Below are 18,499 nucleotides of genomic sequence, written 5' to 3'. Positions count from 1 at the left end.
AGATGTAGAGAGTTGTGAAAGGTGCATTGGAGTGGTGAGACTTAGCACGACTGTCTGTCAGAACAATTTGGAAATAGCAGCACAAGAAACAAGGCTGTGTGCGTTTCGCCATTAATAACTTAGATTTTCACAGGATAAAAATAACATCCATTTGGTACTCACTGTGAAGTTAAAGCTTATTTTTATTTCTATTCAACCACACTGTTAACATTATTACTCCTGCGCTGAAAACTGCCAGAAGATAGTCTTCTGAGTGTGTCTCGCATGTGCACTGCTGTGCTCTCTGTGCAAATTCAGTGCATAAGTTCAGAGTATGCCGGTACCTGGTATATATCTGCCACTCAGCTCTAAAGGTGTCGCCTCAACACGCTCTATATGCTTTGATTTATTTTCCCAGTCAGCGTCGCCAATTATGTCGAAGAATTGTTGCAGCTCTAATGTAAACACATGCAAACCAGTCCTTGTCCAGAAATTGGACCCAAAACCTTCTTGCAGGAAAACACAGGAACATTTATTCATCCATCAAACTCAAATATAGCATTTAGGATTCACCCAAAAAATTCTTGCAAGCAAATTATAAGGAATACAAAAAAACTGTGTTAAAAATTGACACCTGCTTGAGCTAATTCATCTAAAAATTGCCAACATATTTTGCATTCTAATTAGCCACATGCTACATTTTCCCACGAGAATCATTTTTGCAAAAACAACCCAAACTTCAACGTGGCAACACCTCAATCCCAATCTCAATCCTACTTTCTCAAACACAAAAACTCTTCAAGGTTTACCCAAGGACATGCACAGATGGGGGATTCAGTTATCAGTCTACTTCCATACCTAACACCCCCAGCCAAGACTGTGAGGGTGACTGGTCAAAATGTCATGGAGACCAGGCAAGGTGATGTCCCTTCTCCCCCTCTCTGGCAGTTCTTGGAGAAACCGGTGGTGCAATGCTAACAGAACGTGCGGGCAGGGAAATGACTAGGGGATGTTTTGCTTGTTGAAGTTAAATGCTCAGTGAGGTATTAAACGTTCTGTCGGTTCAGATCTGGTGAGAGTGGTGAATGGGGAAAGCTGAGGATTGGTTCTACAGTGTCAGACAAAAAGACAGTCTGCTATGATGGTACTGGACATTACAAATCCTAAATTTCAAAGTTTCAAAGGACAGGGTATATATAAAAACAGACAGGATAATTGCAGCAATCTGTGTATACTCACAGCTGGAATTTCAAAAAAAAAAAAAAAAAAAAAAGATATTCCATTTTAGCAAAGTAGCTCGCATACTAATGTATCTGACCTTGTGCTTTTTACCTCTGATGCCACAATCAGTGGAAAGTTGAAACTTTGTAAACAGGATCAATGAACCAAAATGCAATTCCAGGTATGTTTTTGATGAGGGAACAGTGTTCTAATATGGTCCTCCAAAATCTTCAAATCTATTCAAATCTTGAAAAACTGTTCAAGGTTTGGACAAACTGAAGAAAGCTACATAGGAGTAGAGTTGCAGCTTAACCCTCAACATTATTTCCTTCTACCATCACTATTAGTATTTATACTGCAAGTAACATACTTGCAGTATACTACTAATACTACAACAACTGTCTTTTTATTATACAATGATTAACTGCTTGTAATATTACTACTAATACCTACCAACGTTAAGGTATTCTTTATTGATCCCTCGTGAAAGAAATTCATTCTCTGTATTTGATCCGTCCTTAAATCAATGCCACTAAGGCAACCTGTAAGGAGCAATTCTGCAAATGGGGACCCATCTCCAGATCTTGAACTAGTCGTTGTCAGGATTACCTTTGCTGAAGGATTTTACCTGTTGTGCATATTTTAGGTTGATAGGGAAAACCAAAATGCCTGGAGAAAAGCTACTGAGACAAAGGGAGAACATGCAGACTCCACAAAGAAAGACCCAGATGGCCTGAAAGTCTAATTTGGAACCTTATTGCCGTGAGGTGAGAGTGCTACCTACTCAGCCGTGTACTTAACAGTAGCCAACTCTGATGTGCAATTAATTTACATTTCAAAATAATTGGATTAAATTTGAAGCTGACGGAAAGATTAAATCCTTGACTTGCTATGAGGAAGCAGAAGTAACCACTCTAGTAGGATGTCCATAACTAATAGAATTGATTAACTTCCAAAACTTAGTACCTAGTATAGAGAGCAAATCCAAAAATACATAAATACAAAAGTGGTTAGGCAGCAGTAAAGTATTAGGACAAACATTTGTGCACCCTTAGAGCCACTTGTCAGTGTTCCGACACATCCATCGCTCTAATGACTGCTCCGCTCTGAGGGACCGTATGGTATTTCACTCCTATAGCTGGTTAAATATAACTCTTCTCTCCTCATCAGTCTGCAGAAAAAATGAAGTCTACCCTGCCAACCTGCACCACATGTCGTCATAACCTCGAAGTAATTTTGTTGTTGTTAAAATTGTGTGTTTGAATTATATGGAAGGCCTTTTTTTAGAATGGGTAAAAAAAAAAGCAAATTCTGTGTTTAAAAAGATATGTAATATAGAATCATTCTTACTAAAAATCTAAGTTTATCATTTGTACATTTTGCACACAGTTCTTACATTTTTTCATGGAAAGCTGATTTGCTTTAACAATGAATTAGTTTAACTTAAAAAAACAATAAATGCATGGCTTTAACAGTTTGTCAGTGTTTTTCAGTCCCCTGTGATATTTTTTATCATAAGCAGCCATATTTGTTTTGATATGGACTAACCATGGCTGTCCATGATCGGCTAATCTACCTGTCAATCATGCCCATCTGAACTTAGCTAGATTAATTGGGGACCACACTTACATTTTTAAGTACCACATATGTGTACACTGGATCCCAGGCAACTACGTTAATAAAGTTAATTTAAAAACATAAACCCTTAATAAACTGAACAACAAAGTGTAGTTTCGCATAAAAACTCTTTTTATACTGTATATTGAATGGAAAACTATTCAGTTTCAGTCACTTAAACTGGATGTAGAAAGGACACAAAATTACCTCTATATATTTTTTTTACCACCAGTCCAACCCTCCATCTTTTTGGTCTGAAATCTTTACTAAAATCGACAAGTCTGCACCAAGCAATATGCCCCGTCATGTTTGCTCCCCTCTGCAATGATTCACTCCAATGGCATTTCGCAGATAATGAATTTCAAAGCTTTTTCGTCACAAACTGAAAATGTCAAGTCGGAGGAAAAGTTTGGCCACACTTGGAGACACGCCCATAGAAAATAATTAGAAGAAAGTGGAAGCGCTAAGGTCACCCAGGGATAAGGAGAGACCCTTCAGGTGGAATAAATGTGTATTATAAATAGATATCACTCTTGAAACTTCTGTATAGAAGTTTTTAATATGGAAGAAAGGCTATATTCTGTTATATTTTCTATTGACTATTAGGTATAGAGTTAGTTAATTATGGTGACTCAATAAATGCAAAAACTATCACTTCATTTGGATATCTTATTTTGTTGTGAAAATGAGATAAAACAGAAGAAGAAATATATATATATATATATATATACACACACACACCTGTTCAATTTCTCCTTAATGCAATTATCTAATCAACCAATCACATGGCAGTTGCTTCAATGCATTTAGGGGTGTGGTCATGGTCAAGACAATCTCCTGAACTCCAAACTGAATGTCAGAATGGGAAAGAAAGGTGATTTAAGCAATTTTTAGCGTGGCATGGTTGTTGGTGACAGACGGGCCGGTCTGAGTATTTCACAATCTGCTCAGTTACTGGGATTTTCATGCACAACCATTTCTAGGGTTTACAAAGAATGGTGTGAAAAGGGGAAAACATCCAGTATGCGGCAGTCCTGTGGGCTAAAATGCCTTGTTGATACTAGAGGTCAGAGGAGAATGGGCCGAGTGATTCAAGCTGATAGAAGAGCAACGTTGACTGAAATAACCACTTGTTACAACCGAGGAATGCAGCAAAGCATTTGTGAAGCCACAACACGCACAACCTTGAGGCGGATGGCCTACAACAGCAGAAGACCCCACCGGGTACCACTCATCTCCACTACAAATAGGAAAAAGAGGCTACAATTTGCACGAGCTCACCAAAATTGGACAGTTGAAGACTGGAAAAATGTTGCCTGGTCTGATGAGTCTCGATTTCTGTTGATACATTCAAATGGTAGAGTCAGGATTTGGTGTAAACAGAATGAGAACATGGATCCACCATGCCTTGTTACCACTGTGCAGGCTGCTGGTGATGGTGTAATGGTGTGGGGGATGTTTTCTTGACACACTTTAGGTCCCTTAGTGCCAATTGGGCATCGTTTAAATGCCATGGGCTACCTGAACATTGTTTCTGACCATGTCCATCCCTTCATGACCACCATGTACCCATCCTCTGATGGCTACTTCCAGCAGGATAATGCACCATGTCATAAAGCTTGAATCATTTCAAATTGGTTTCTTGAACATGACAATGAGTTCACTGCACTACAATGGCCCTCACAGCCACCAGATCTCAACCCGATAGAGCATCTTTGGGATGTGGCAGAACGAGAGCTTCGTGCCCTGGATGTGCATCTCACAAATCTCCATCAACTGCAAGATGCTATCCTATCAATATGGGCCAACATTTCTAAGGAATGCTTTCAGCACCTTGTTGAATCAATGCCACGTAGAATTAAGGCAGTTCTGAAGGCGAAAGGGGGTCAAACACCGTATTAGTATGGTGTTCCTAATAATCCTTCAGGAGAGTGTATATATATATGTAATGGTTTTGCATCACAAATTAAGTTTTTGTTTTTTTTGTTTTTTTTGTTTAGAACTAATTGGTACTATGTGGTGCTCCTAATTCAGACTCAATTCAATTCATTTTATTTTTGTAACGCCCAAAATCACAACAACAGTTGTCTCAAAGGGCGTTCATGTTTTGGTTGATGGGGGAAACCGGAGTACCCGGAGGAAACCCATCCAGACACGGGGAGAAACATGCAAAACTCCACATAGAAAGGCCTGGGCGACCCGGGGATCGAACCAAACCTTCTTGCTGTGAGGCATGAGTGTTGCCACTCAGCCACCGTGCTGCCTACACACAAAACAGACCTACATTAGTTCTTCTTAACTGTATAATATATGGTACATTTGAAAATTTTGTCTACATTTTTTTAACAAATGTGTATTATTATTATTATCTTGCGTACAAACGCATCATACCAAGGAATGTCTCCCAAGTTTCTCCAACTGCACCTCTTATGCTGTGGGTTTCAGTCACATAACCTTTTTTCCTTTCAAAGATATCATATTTTGTTTTGAAAATTCTATAGTCCTATTTTTCATTACTCTGCAACCAATGAATACGTTAATCTCATTGTTAACCACTTCACTGTGTCACTGCTAACCAACCCCTATCTACTACAATAACAACTGCTAACCTCAAATCAAAAGTGATAGCCATTTCTATCCCACTCACCAGAGCACACCAATAACCTGCAGGTCTGGAACTATTTAGCTCTTTGATTACGTTCTCGGAGGCCCCCATCACAACTCCATAATAGCACAGGGGCCCGTCGCTCTTTGGTTCCAGGGGCCTCTCATTTCACTGCTTTCTCTTCCACCCCAATTGCAGCCAGGTAGGCATAATTAACAGGATGTGAACTCCCATACCGTAATTTCAGGAGAGGCGACACCAAATGAAATGTAATTGTGCTGGGGAGGAGGAGCAGTGAGGTGTGGGAGACAGAGGGGAATGGAGTTTTAAATGGAGAGTGCTGCACCTGAATGACTGATGTGTAGGTAGGGAAGAGCCTAGGAGAGAAAGAGAGGGCTAAGGAAGTTTTTAAAAGCCCATATTAAAGCACTGTATTTTGTGAAAAACTAGTTCATTTTAAATGTTTTGCAGTTGTTCAAAGTTATATCTCACATTTTGCATTCCGACTTATTTTGACCTCAAGAGCTACTTATACAATATATCTGTACTGGGCAAAACTCATTTTCAGCAACTGTGACTTTATCTGAAGTTTTGAACCATGTTATTGAGTTGTGTGCTGTTCAATCAATCAATTTAATCTCCCTCTCTATAGCTCTAAACACCAAACCCGCACAGGTACATGTCAGCAATAGGGATGGGATGATATTAAATTTTAGACTCACGATTATCGTGGCCAAAATAATCGCGATTAACGATATTATCGCGATAATTATTAACCTGTTAACGTTCCGACGGCCCGGGCCTACTTTACAACTTTACAGCAATGTACATACACTTCTGCATCACCCACACAAACAATCTACACATCAAATGAAAGCTGCGGTGCTTTTCTTTCTGGATATGCAAACCATTTTCGCACCAGAGTGCTGACAGGAAAGACGTTTTTATAGAAAAGTCACAAAGTGTGAATCTGGACTTCACTTACTATTGAGCTGTTCTGTCAAAACATCAACATATACACACAAAGTTGGTCTCAATTGTTCTGTAAAGGTCCAGAGAATATAATCCAGTCAAGAAATTATGTCCACAAAATAAGATCCTCCATGTCCAATCTGCTGCAGGAAAGTACTCCAAATATGAAATCTGCTCCGTCACTTCTTTGCCTTTCTTTTGTCGATTTCAGGCATAATACATTTCTGAAAGTGCCAACATTGTTCCCCAGTACTAAACACACGTGTCAGCTTGTGATTGACACCAGTGTTGGCCAATAAGGTGGGGGTTGTGGGTTACTGAGGCCGTAGACAGCGAATCAGTGCTACAGATGACTGAAAGTTTACGCCCCACTCTTCCCCTTGTAGAATCAACCAATTACATCACACACGTTTAGTGATGTTTTCCCCTTACAGCCAATAAGCAGCGGGACAGGATGATGTATCACATGCCATGGTTTTCCGTAAACAGACTTACCCGAAAGAAAATGTGTACTCCTCAATGCCATGCTGGCGAAATGGACCAGTCCTTGTTGCGCCAGAAGTGACGCAAGTGCCCGTCGACGAACACTTAATTTTTTTAATTAAGGCACTTTGGTGAATTGGGAAACGAGTGGATGCAGAAATGTGTGCATAATGGCGCATTTTACGCATTGTTGTTTTGTGTTTTAAACATGACGAAACGGACAAACCAAAGGGAGTACTTGATCAAGGACACTGTGGATGTTTGTACAAGTTAAACTAGAGACATCTCTGACCCGAAGCGGTTCATGGCAAAGAGTAAAGATCCCACAGTGGACTCAGGAGTAAAGGACCTTATTTTTTGATGGACTGGATGCTGTTCTCGATCGGTAAGCGTGGTTTATTCTGCTATTGACGTAATTGTAGGTAAAATATACCATGTATAATCGTTATCATTGCTTCTGTGCACATAGTGTGCATTCGGACCATGCGCTCTGGCACATTTGTATTCAGCTGTATGAATTAATTAATTTGTCTATTGTTTAAAAGGTGTTGTTTTATTCTGCAGTCTGCATTATTGTAGGTAAAAATATAAGATGTACACACATTAGCGTCTCATCTGTACCCACGGGTGAAACGCGCCCTGGTACGTTCCTGTGGAGAGTTACGGATCAGACTTTGTTTATTGTTGATATCTGGCAGAATATAGTTCAGACAGAGATAAGCACAGAAGCTACAAGTGTCATTGCTATGTCAGAGTGGGCAAACACCAGAACTAACATCTAAATGTTGTATTGGAACTGGAAACATGAGGCAGTGTGGTGCCGTAAAGGCGATTATAATCGTCCGCGATGATCACGATTATAAAAAAATGCCACGAACGATTAATTGCGGACCTTTTTTATCGCGATTAACGATATTATCGTATATCATCCCATCCCTAGTCAGCAAGTGGTAATGCATGAATCTACTATGTCCAGACAACTTCCATTGGTATGTTTGAATGTCAGTGCTCAAATGACCTCTTCCACACTTTAGCATGTTTGATTATCACAACCTTTTCAATACAAAGTTTACCTATTCTTTCAGTGTTTGAGATAAACTGTTTATTTAATTAATCTAGTCTTACTTATACTGCTAACCTATGCAGTATAAGCTACTATCATCAGAAGAAGGTAAAAGATATAACCATTTTAATTATGAAAATGATTACTCAAACATGTAAATGAAACATTTTTTTTTATAAGCTATGAATATGCAAAAGTTTTACATATTAATAAGTTTCAGAAAACAAGTTGGATTCCAGGTCACCTAAACAGGCCGACCTTGCTGTGAGGTTGAATAATGACTTGATTATCTATTTGTTTCAAAGTGAAGTTGTTGCATTATCCACTGAAGTGACTGGCATAAGCACAAACTAATTAATTAATGGTGCTTACTAATTAGAAAGAATGTATTCAAACAAACAAATACAGTTAATTACATTATCTGTAGAAGTGCTTAGTGCGTACAGGGCTTCTCAGAGTATGCATGTAGTCTACTGAATATATATTTCATCACTTACTTAATTGCATGGCTAATTATTTCAACAAAGTAAAGTGTACCTGTTTTTTATTGTCTTGAAAATGTGAAAAATAAAACTAGTTCATTTTAAACAGTTTTCAGTGGTCCAAAATTATTCCGCACTTATCTTATGAATTACGAGCATTCTACCTATTCACAGTGTTAAGTTTATAAACGCTTTTTACAGCGTTCAAATGCCAGAGCTGAGTTTTGCTGATATGGTAATGTTAACCAGCATGCTAACTCCTGATTTTATTACAATAAAGCGCTTTATAATTAGATGCAAACAGTTCACGGTGGACTTATTCTGACCTCAAGAGCTGCTTTTACAACATATCTGTATTGGGGCAAGATACGTTTTGCTCAAGTACATGGGAAAAAGTTAGGTACATGGCCAAAATGGTTATCAATATCTTCAAGTTTTAGAGTGATACAATTTGTAACAGTGTCTACAGCAATTGGAAATTTGAAAGAAAATGAAACATATATTTTTAAATGTCAAAAGTTCTTAAAATGGCGTGCATAACAGGAAAGAGTAATTAATTAAAATTTAAATGTATTGTGATGTAATTTTCATTTCATTAGGAGCATATGCTATGTTCCAGTACCCTTAATCTTTTACTTTTTTAATGCAGATTAATTAAAAATAAATAAATAATAAATATATGTTTTTCATGTATTTGAGAAAAAAACTGCCTTGCTACAATACACTGCAATTAATTTAAACCAGCTCTGTTTTTATCTTTAATAATGGATGATTAAAAATAATTGGATATTTTTGTTTGTTTGTTTGTTTTGCTTTTAAGATGTATTATCACAAATATACAAAAATTGCCAAAAGGGGTCATTGAGGTAGTGGCTAATTACCCATACTATGTCTTCTGCAACTGTTATTAAGCCAGTGGTGTTTTCAAATATTTCTTAAAAGTTGTTCGAAATTCACCTATTAATCCCCTCTTAACCTCTTGTTAGTAGTAATCAGAGGGCAGTGGGAATTTAAAAAAGCATTTACTCCACAACTAAATGAGTAGTTTCCATGGGCTTCCACTGTGTAAAACCAATATTAGGTTAAGAGTGGTTACTGTAATTATCTGGGGTATTTAATCGTAATGTCAGAATAAGCAAATTTGAAATTCTGATAACTAATTGTTGTTGGAGTGATTCCAACATGGCTTACTAGTTTAAAAAGGTATTACAATAACAACTTGGTTTCCAGTGCCTAAACCTGCATATGTAGAGGACACATACAAGTTTTTGTCACTCTCAGTATATGAACAGGCAATGGCTCATGTGAAAGCTCAGAACCTTCAGAATTCACTCACTAAGCTATAGAGGCTGCACTAGCACTGATAAATGACTGACTGCAGGTGCTGGACTTTATGTAGTGAGGTCCTACATAAAGGAGAGTCCGTTTAGGTTTAAATCAACTGGATTGAATTTTAAATAGGAAACGTTTATTATACAGTATGGTATAAAACATCTATCTCCTTGGAGAATGTTATGGTCTTAACATTCTCTTTCCACGGAATCACAATTAGAGCCTCGTTGGTTAAAGGTCTAATCTAATTAGGGTCAGGGTGATGTGGGGGTCAATCTAATTAGGGTCAGGATGATGTGGGGGTTATAGATTTACTTTCAAAAATATAATTTAAATGTCTGTGGGAACATAGAGCCCTCACATCACTTTCCCTCGCCTCATACACTGCACTGCACATGGTTATACGTCACCCCTTCTTTACAGAATCAGAAGACTTTTATTACCATCGTTTGTGAACACAGTTCACAAACTAGGAACTTACTTTGGTGATAAAGTGCAACATAAAACACACTGAATAAATACAAATGCAAATAGTTAAAGTTAAAAAAGATATGCTTAAAAAATAAAATGAAATACGTATAGGTAGAAAATATATACAACAGCAGCATCAGAACAACAGTGCAAACATGACTTATTAAAGTGAATGGTATTATAAAGTGTCCAGTTTTGTGCAAATATTATAAAGTGTTCATGAGACAAACGGCGGGGGGAAGATACAATCATATTATTTGCCGTTCACTTTATTTTAGAGTTGACTTGTTAGCACGTTCATTGTAGACATAGGTGGGTAAAGCAGCCAAATATTATATTCAAGTAAGAGTAACACTACTTCAAAATAAGATTAATATTAAGCAACAATGCAAGAGAAATTACTTAAGGAAGACTAAAAAATGTTACTTAAGTAAATGTAAATGAGTTCTACCCACCTCTGTGAATGCGTTTAAAATGTGAACAGAATTCTATTTTGAAAACGTCAAGTGTAATAGCAATGCTTGTCGGAAAAATCACAATTAGATATTTTCTCTTAATTGGGCAGCCCTAGTTTATTCCATCTTGCCTCCCATCCTTGTGTCACTTAGCCAACAAAACACATGTCAAAACACAGCTGCAAAACCGCCTGAAATTCAAGATGTCCAGTGCACCTTTGGCACTGCGTTAAACTATGTATCTGTAATGACACTTCTTCTACCTTCTATCTCCTCTTTCTCCCTCTCATTTTCTCTCTATCTCTCACTATATCTCACATTTAGAGAGTACATCCTTGCACAATCAGCCCTCTCTGAAAGCCCGCTGACCCCAATTTGTTGAGTGCAGAAGGGGACAGGAGCGCTAGGGGGCACCAAGTCTCTTTTCATACTCTGCTTTGTAAACTGCATTGGACATGGTTCGATGAAGGGAGGGGGGACTGGTGTAAAGGTATGGGTGGGGCTTAAAGTGGTGACATATAGGAAGTGGGTCAAGGCCAGTGGTGAGTGTTGGTGATACATAGAACATCTGTGCGCAAATATTGTGGATGATGTTTATGATGAAATGTGGCAGTTTGAAGTGGAGTTGATTTGCATGGCAGACAGGATAGAGGAGAGGCAAGCAGGTCATGGATTGGCTTTTAATATGAGTTATGACTTGTACAAAGTTGAAAACCGTGAATAACATATTTCTCTGCAAGATGGCTTTTACAGTGATTGGTATGAATAGTAATCTTTTGGAATGCAATTAGAATTCACAAATTGACAGCCAAAGCATCTTAAAGTGGACATATGAATTGTGTCTTAAGCCACAATAGTAGTATTAGTATTTTATGTTTTCTACCATTAAAGGACATATATAACTCTATTCTATGTTATAATGTTATTCCATGTCACAAACATACCTGGATTTGTGTTTTGTTTCATGCACACACATGCACAACACACAAACCCTGCATATTTAGGCTGAGTCCTTCTTTCAAACAGAACATACTCTGCTCCACCTTGTGATGTCATGTGGTAATACTACTGTGTTCTCTCTGTACACCTACATTAAAATCATTTGGATGATTACAGTCTTGGGACTGCCACTCTCTACTGAACTAAAAGTAAAAGGTAGCTGCTGCTAGCTACCGCTTCATGGCATCACAAGGTGGAACACAACATTTTGAGCTTTGGAGATGTAGACTAATAATAAAGTGTTACTCAAACATGTATGAATGAAACAAAACACAACTTCAGGTATGTTTTGAGGAGGTAAGAGTATGCTTTCCGAAATATAGGACCTTTAAAGTTGAACTAAACACTAAATAAACTCACCACCCACTAGCTAGCCATATGTGTCTTACTATCTCAGCTCCAGGTTCTTGGTGCTCTTCACCCTGCTCCTTTTTGTGCAGGATCCACAAAAAAACATGACACAACCATCTAGCTAGTCACATTTGTCTAACATACTTGTCTAACTCCAACACCAATCAAAAAAAAAAAAAAAAAAAAAAAAAAAAAAAAAAAAAAAAAAAATATATATATATATATATATATATATATATATATATATATATATATATATATATATATATATATATATATATATATATATATATATATATATATATATATATATATATATATATATATATATATATATATATATATATATATATATATATATATATATATATATATATATATCCTTACTATGTGCAACTCCTGGTTGTTGCCCAGTCCTTTGGCACTCTCTACCCTGATCCTTACTGTGTAGGATCTACAATAAATACTAAACACATTACAATACTAACTTCCCATATCTGTCTAACTCACTTCCACCCATGCCAAATCAACAGCACTTTATATATAAAGTTTGTCTTACTATGTGCAGCTCCAGATAGTCGCCCAGTCCCTTGGCACTCTCCACCCTGACCAGCACTGCTTCTTTGAGCTGTGTGCTGAAGCCCACGGCCAGCCGGTCTGCCCGCGTGCTCGGCCGGTCGTTAGGGGGCCAGGTGTAAGTGATGAGGGCTCCGCCGCGCCCGAAGATGTACGTCGTCCCAGCTGAGGAGAGAAGAATCCAATCAAAGGGTTAATGAAATACTTGATTATTATGTTTCCAGGTAAAAACAGCTTTGAGGGAGAGGCTAGCAAAGAACAATAGGTTAGAATGACCCAAAAACAAGCTAGCAAGTGAACAGAGACATAACAGTTCAAAGACAATAAATTATGTTATGCTAAATTAGACAACTTGGGTAGATCATTATTTTACATTTTGTTCACTGTAAGACAAAATATTGATCTAAAACTGCTTAGTAATAGAAATGGATGACAGCCAGTCAAGATCCAGCCTTTTTGACCAGCACCAATCACACACTGTCACCAATATACTCATTCATTCAAAGACAAGAGCAGAGAGTGTTTTGCTCAAAGACATAGCAACTGCGTTTGACTTTGTCAAAAGCTTACTCTTGTCAAAAATATCAATAATTACTTTCTAACATTGTGCCCCATCACAAATAAGGCCTCTGTAAATTTTTCCACAGGTCCACAACAACTTAATTATCTTGTATGAATTTTTGAAAATTAAATTTGAAGAGGGCGCTAGAGAGCCATTTTGTGAGATAATGATATGATTTGCATATATTACGTTCAGTTTGCAAATGTGCATAAACGCTGTATTAGCTTTTCCAAACAAAAAATCTGTGAAAGAGAAATATATTTTTTAATTATTCCAAAAATTGCAATTTTGTTGAAAATTCACCATGACCACACCCAAAGTCATATTCAAAATGTAATCGATAGTCTTTAATCACACATGTGTCTTGTGGGTTTTGTCCAAGTGTTTGTGATGAAAACTGTGCGAGGTGATGTTCTAAATGCGAGGGTGTGCGCTTTTCTCATTCCCAGGTTTGATCCAATATGGCCGACTTCCTGTATATTTTAGGGTGGGCCCATAATATAATTTTTGTCATGTCCTGACATGTTCTATTTTGTGATGTAAGTTTCAAATTTTTATGTTGACTTGTTTCGAGTCAAACTCTGATTGGCCCAATGACATTCAAAGTTTAAGGGGGCACTACCGAGTCATCTTTCTTCTTTTTTTTTTTTTTTTTTTTTTCTGGGGTCTTTGGTGGCAATTAGAACTCGTGGAGTTGTAATTTTTGATACCACTCACTACCATGTCGGGGCGTGTTTACTACTTCATTTTTGCCATTTTCTGGGCTCTGGACACGGTTTTAAAAAGTCCCTCGCTGGGACATTGTCCCAGGCTTGGGCCTAATAATATTTTTAGCAAAAACAATACATCCGATAACATTACAATGACATATTATACATATTTTGAAAGCTCTCGACTTTCCCCACATCATCGTGGGGACAATAGTGACTTCGCCATGACGTTGGGGTTGTCCATTGACCTCCCATTGATTTCCATTCATTTTAGCAGTAATAAATATGGCCCATGCCTGTGACATGGGTGCTTGGATAGGGTTCGATGCCAGGAATGTGTTGGCACTGACATGCTATTAAGAAAAAATATGCATATCCCATGCCCACAGCATGGGTTGCTAGGATACTGGAGTCCATGCAGGGGGCAACGGAGCACATGAAGTTGTGCGCCTCACGCGCAACTTTGTGAAGACAGACTGCTTTGCCCATTGACTCAATGTTGACGCTGAAATGCTAGCAAGAACAAATATGCATATCCCATGCCTATGGCATGGGTTGCTAGGATACAGGAGTCAGGGTAGGGGGCAACGGGGCACATGCACTCATCGTTAATTAAAGTCTAACTTGAGTAAGAGAGCTTCAGACAGAGCCCCTTCAGGTTGCAAAGTATCAGTTCAAAAGTCAACACCCTTTCTACCCTTACACAAGTCAGTACACTCTTTCTGCCAATAACAGCATGCCTCCTCCACTTCTCTCTTTGTTGGCCATTTTGCAATACTGTTACTCTTATCTGGCTTTTTCAAAAGCCCTCTTCACATCTATGGTCTCTTAAACAAAAACACAAAACATCGCAAACTATTCAACCAACCTTAACTGTTCCTGCATCCTCCTCTCTCCTCAATCAATCTCTTCACGCAATAATTAGTCTTTACAAAAAATTATACCACTGCAGGGAATACAACAAGAGCTTAGGTGGGGGGCTTAGTAAAGGAGAGAAGGAGGAGGAGTCGAACAAAGAGGAGGAGATGAGCTAGGGGTAGGAGAGAGGAGAGGAGACAAGGAGGCTATGGGAGTCGTGTCAGGTAATTCAAGTGGATTGCTAGATAATGAAAGTGTCAAGTAGCTGCGCGGATTGCCAGTATGAAGCATTGTTTATCAGCGTATGAGCAGAACGTACAGTTGGCAGTTTTTATAGCCACCACGTGCTAGTCCCTGACCACAATTACAACAGGCACTGTCAATTCTGTGACACAGTGCTAGTGTGCCATGTTTTTCTGTATTGTATTATATGGTTGTACATGCTAAGGTATATAGTTTAGCTAAAAAGCTGGACATGTTATAGTACATATACAGAGTGGAACAGTATTATGGGATGCAGCGAGGCTTGGATTGCATTTTGGGAAATCTAGCTATGGTCTTTTGTATAGAAATTGTGTACATTGTTGGGACTGTTCAAGGTTGTCAGGGATGCACAACATGGAATGTCGTGTAATGTCATATTGTGGTATACTTCAAGCAAAGCAATAACATTCCCACAGAGACAAGCAGGTAGTGGACACTCATAGTGTACCTTTAAAACAATTTGTAATTATGAATGTGCAATGTTTTTATTTAGTGTTTTTTTGCTCAAACTTAATCCATTTTTTAGCTTCTACTCTCCCCATCTCCCTCTCCTATTATTCTTGTTTGTATGTATGTTTGTGATTGAAAATAGTCAGTCTGCCCATGGGGTTACACGCGGTTCAGCTAGCTTCATTACTGTATGCTAATCTCCAGCCAACGCAGTCATTCCCCATTCACCAGCAGGCCCCTTGGAGCCCAGCCTGCCTCTAACTCATCCACTTCCCTTCAAATATGAAATATGAAAACATTAGGCGTACAAGGGAGGAAGACACATTTTAATTCTTACTTTTTGGCAGTTGAAATCAAGTTATTCCGACGGCGAGATTTGAATGCTAGCGTTTGTTGACATTGGTGGGTTAACTGACGGTTCATGCAGATACAAAGTCTGTCAGTTGGAGTCTAGTATGAAGGCAGAAGCTATGGCTTCTACCTTCAAACTACAACAACATTGAGTCAATGGGCGCCCCCTGCCCTGACTCCAGTATCTTAGCAACTCATGCCGTAGGCATGGGATATGCATATTTGTTCTTGCTAGCATGTCAGTGTCAACGTTGACAAAGGCACCACGAAGCGCTCTTGTCTCCAAACACACTTCTGGCATCGAGCCCTATCCAGGCACCCATGCCACAGGCATGGGCCATATTTATTACTGCTAAAATGAATGGAAGTCAATGGGAGGTCAATGGGTGACCCCGATGCCATGGCGAATGACGGGATGAATTCTAATGTTATCGGGTATATTGTTTTTGCTAAAGATATTATTATTATTTATGTATTTATTTATTTTAATTCTTTCATCTGCTCTTTGAGCAGGAATTTGACCCTCTGAACATATTTAAAAAAATTTTGCCCAAAATTCAGGTCTGCCAAAAAATTTTTTTTATACATGTTGCATAATTATGCGCCCCCCTGTAAAAGTCAAAATACATTGCGTCAATGGGAGACGTCCCGATATCAACTTTGTCGTACAGTCACAAAATTTGATACACGCATTTAACAAGTGATGCCAAACAAAAAAATATTATTATGACTATGCCCCCTGACACACCGGAAGTCGGCCAGCAGGGCTGAAAATCACTGTATATTGTCTAAACAAGTGGGGCATCAAAAGTTATCTAATTTATGATGATGCCTATCATGGTTTGCGTGCGGCGAAGCCGCAAACTTCCATCAGAATTTTTGAAATTTTCAAAAGTCAAAATGTGCTCCCGTTTGCGCATGTGAAGTCCACCGTGTTGCCATGGCGATGCGCCAAACTGCCAATGTTATCCTAATGGGAATATGCCCACATTTTCCCAACTAAAAATATTTGTTTCATGGAATATTGTGAAAATTGGCACAATGACTCTTCATGTCATCCTGATCAAAAAAGTCAATTGGAACCATGTCATATTTTTCACTGGGTTGCCATGGCAGTGCACTAAATAGCACATTATCCTAATGGGAAAATTTCCAAATTTTTGAACATTTCAAATCTTGTAATGGCTTAAAACTTTCAATGAAGAACATGAAATTTGGCACAGTGATTCATCAGGTCGTCCCCATCAAAGAATTCTGAGGAGCCAAGTTTGTATTTTGTTTGTATGTTATCCTAATGGGAAAATTTCCAAATTTTCATACATTTCAAAGTCTTATAACAATTTCTTAGCTTCATTGAGGAACATGAAATTTGGCACAGTTATTCTTCAGGTCATTCACATCACAAAAGTCCAAGGGGCCAAGTTTGTATTTTGCACGGTGTTGCCATGGCGATGCCTGGAAAAAACCCATGTTTTTGCATTTTGTGCATCAGCGCTTCCAATGTCTTCTGACTTTGTTTGGTGACAAGTGCAGCCCAAAGCTGCAATAAAACAGGCAAGTTGTGCGTCAGCACCAACCACAGGGAGTGCCTGCGAGGGCCGTTCGATGCTGCTTGCGGCTTTAATTTTTAATTGTTTTTTATTTTTTGTACAAACTGACCATAAAGAACTGACTTGATAATGTCAGTATGTCTGATTGATTAAAATTTGTCACGTTTTCAAAGCAAATAATTTGAATTATATGTTGACCAGTGTTGGGCATCTTACTTCAAAAAGTAATTAGTTATACTTACAAGTTACTTCTCCCAAAAAGTAACTGAGTTAGTAACTCAGTTACTTTTTGGGAGAAGTAACTAGTTACTAGGCAAAGTAACTACTCCGTGTTACTTTACTCCACGTTACTTATTATGTTAAAACAATAAAAACACAACAGATGTGAACCTTTAACATTTATTTTACTTTAACAGATTGCCACTATATTGTATTTGTTTACAAGTAAATTATAGAATGTATCAAAAATTAAAAAAAATATATAAAACATTTCATTTGAAGTGCAAATAAATCAACATGTCACACAATTTCAGTCAACTGTACTTCAAGTATTTTCTTCATTAAAATAAACAATAACAATAAAGTGCTTTCAGTGTAATACTGAAAAGATTCATTACCATGTTTTGCAAAACTAAGGCATTCAAATGTAAACCATGTAAAATAATACAAAACCTTTAACCTTCTCTGGCCACACACTGTAATTCTCTGTCCAGTATTCAAATATTAATCACCTCTAATCTGAGCCTGTTCCTCTTTGGAGAGAACACATTCACGTTTCTGATCAAAACACAACCTGGACCCAATCAGCTGTGAATGCACGTGGTGACAGGACATCATTTCCCATCATGCATTACGCGTTTGTAGTCCATGCAGGCGGCCGCAGTCAGTGGAGAGCTGCTGCTCTCAAAAATTTTCCGTTACCGGCGCACAAGTTACGGCAGAGCAAGTCGGTGGCATCTTGGACACAAAACTAACTGGCATGCACCGCGCACCGATCGACGGTGTCGTATCTGCGCCCACCTCATCTCAAACAAGCCTTTTATCTCTGAGACTCTGATGAAGAGCAGAGTGAACTCAATTAAAAGTAATGCGCCACATTTTATTGTCAGTAACGGTAACGGCGTTACGATGCTGGGAAAAGTAATTAG

At 38.3% G+C, this 18,499-nt stretch overlaps 1 protein-coding gene across 9 annotated transcripts in view; it reads right to left on the bottom strand.

Moving 5' to 3' along the window:
* nrxn2b (neurexin 2b) overlaps positions 1-18,499 on the bottom strand; it is a 1,142,582-nt gene that overhangs the window by 170,601 nt on the left and 953,482 nt on the right. For all 9 annotated transcript variants that reach the window (XM_055228872.1, XM_055228867.1, XM_055228869.1 and 6 more), the window contains one exon: positions 12,590-12,771. In XM_055228872.1, the coding sequence (XP_055084847.1) occupies positions 12,590-12,771 (182 nt within the window). The remainder of the gene's footprint in view (positions 1-12,589; positions 12,772-18,499) is intronic.

This window comes from Periophthalmus magnuspinnatus, chromosome 18 (assembly GCF_009829125.3).
Source record: "Periophthalmus magnuspinnatus isolate fPerMag1 chromosome 18, fPerMag1.2.pri, whole genome shotgun sequence".
In the NCBI taxonomy this organism is placed as follows: Eukaryota; Metazoa; Chordata; class Actinopteri; order Gobiiformes; family Gobiidae; genus Periophthalmus; species Periophthalmus magnuspinnatus.
Note: the sequence above shows the minus strand (reverse complement) of the source record. Positions and strands in the feature narration are given on the sequence as shown.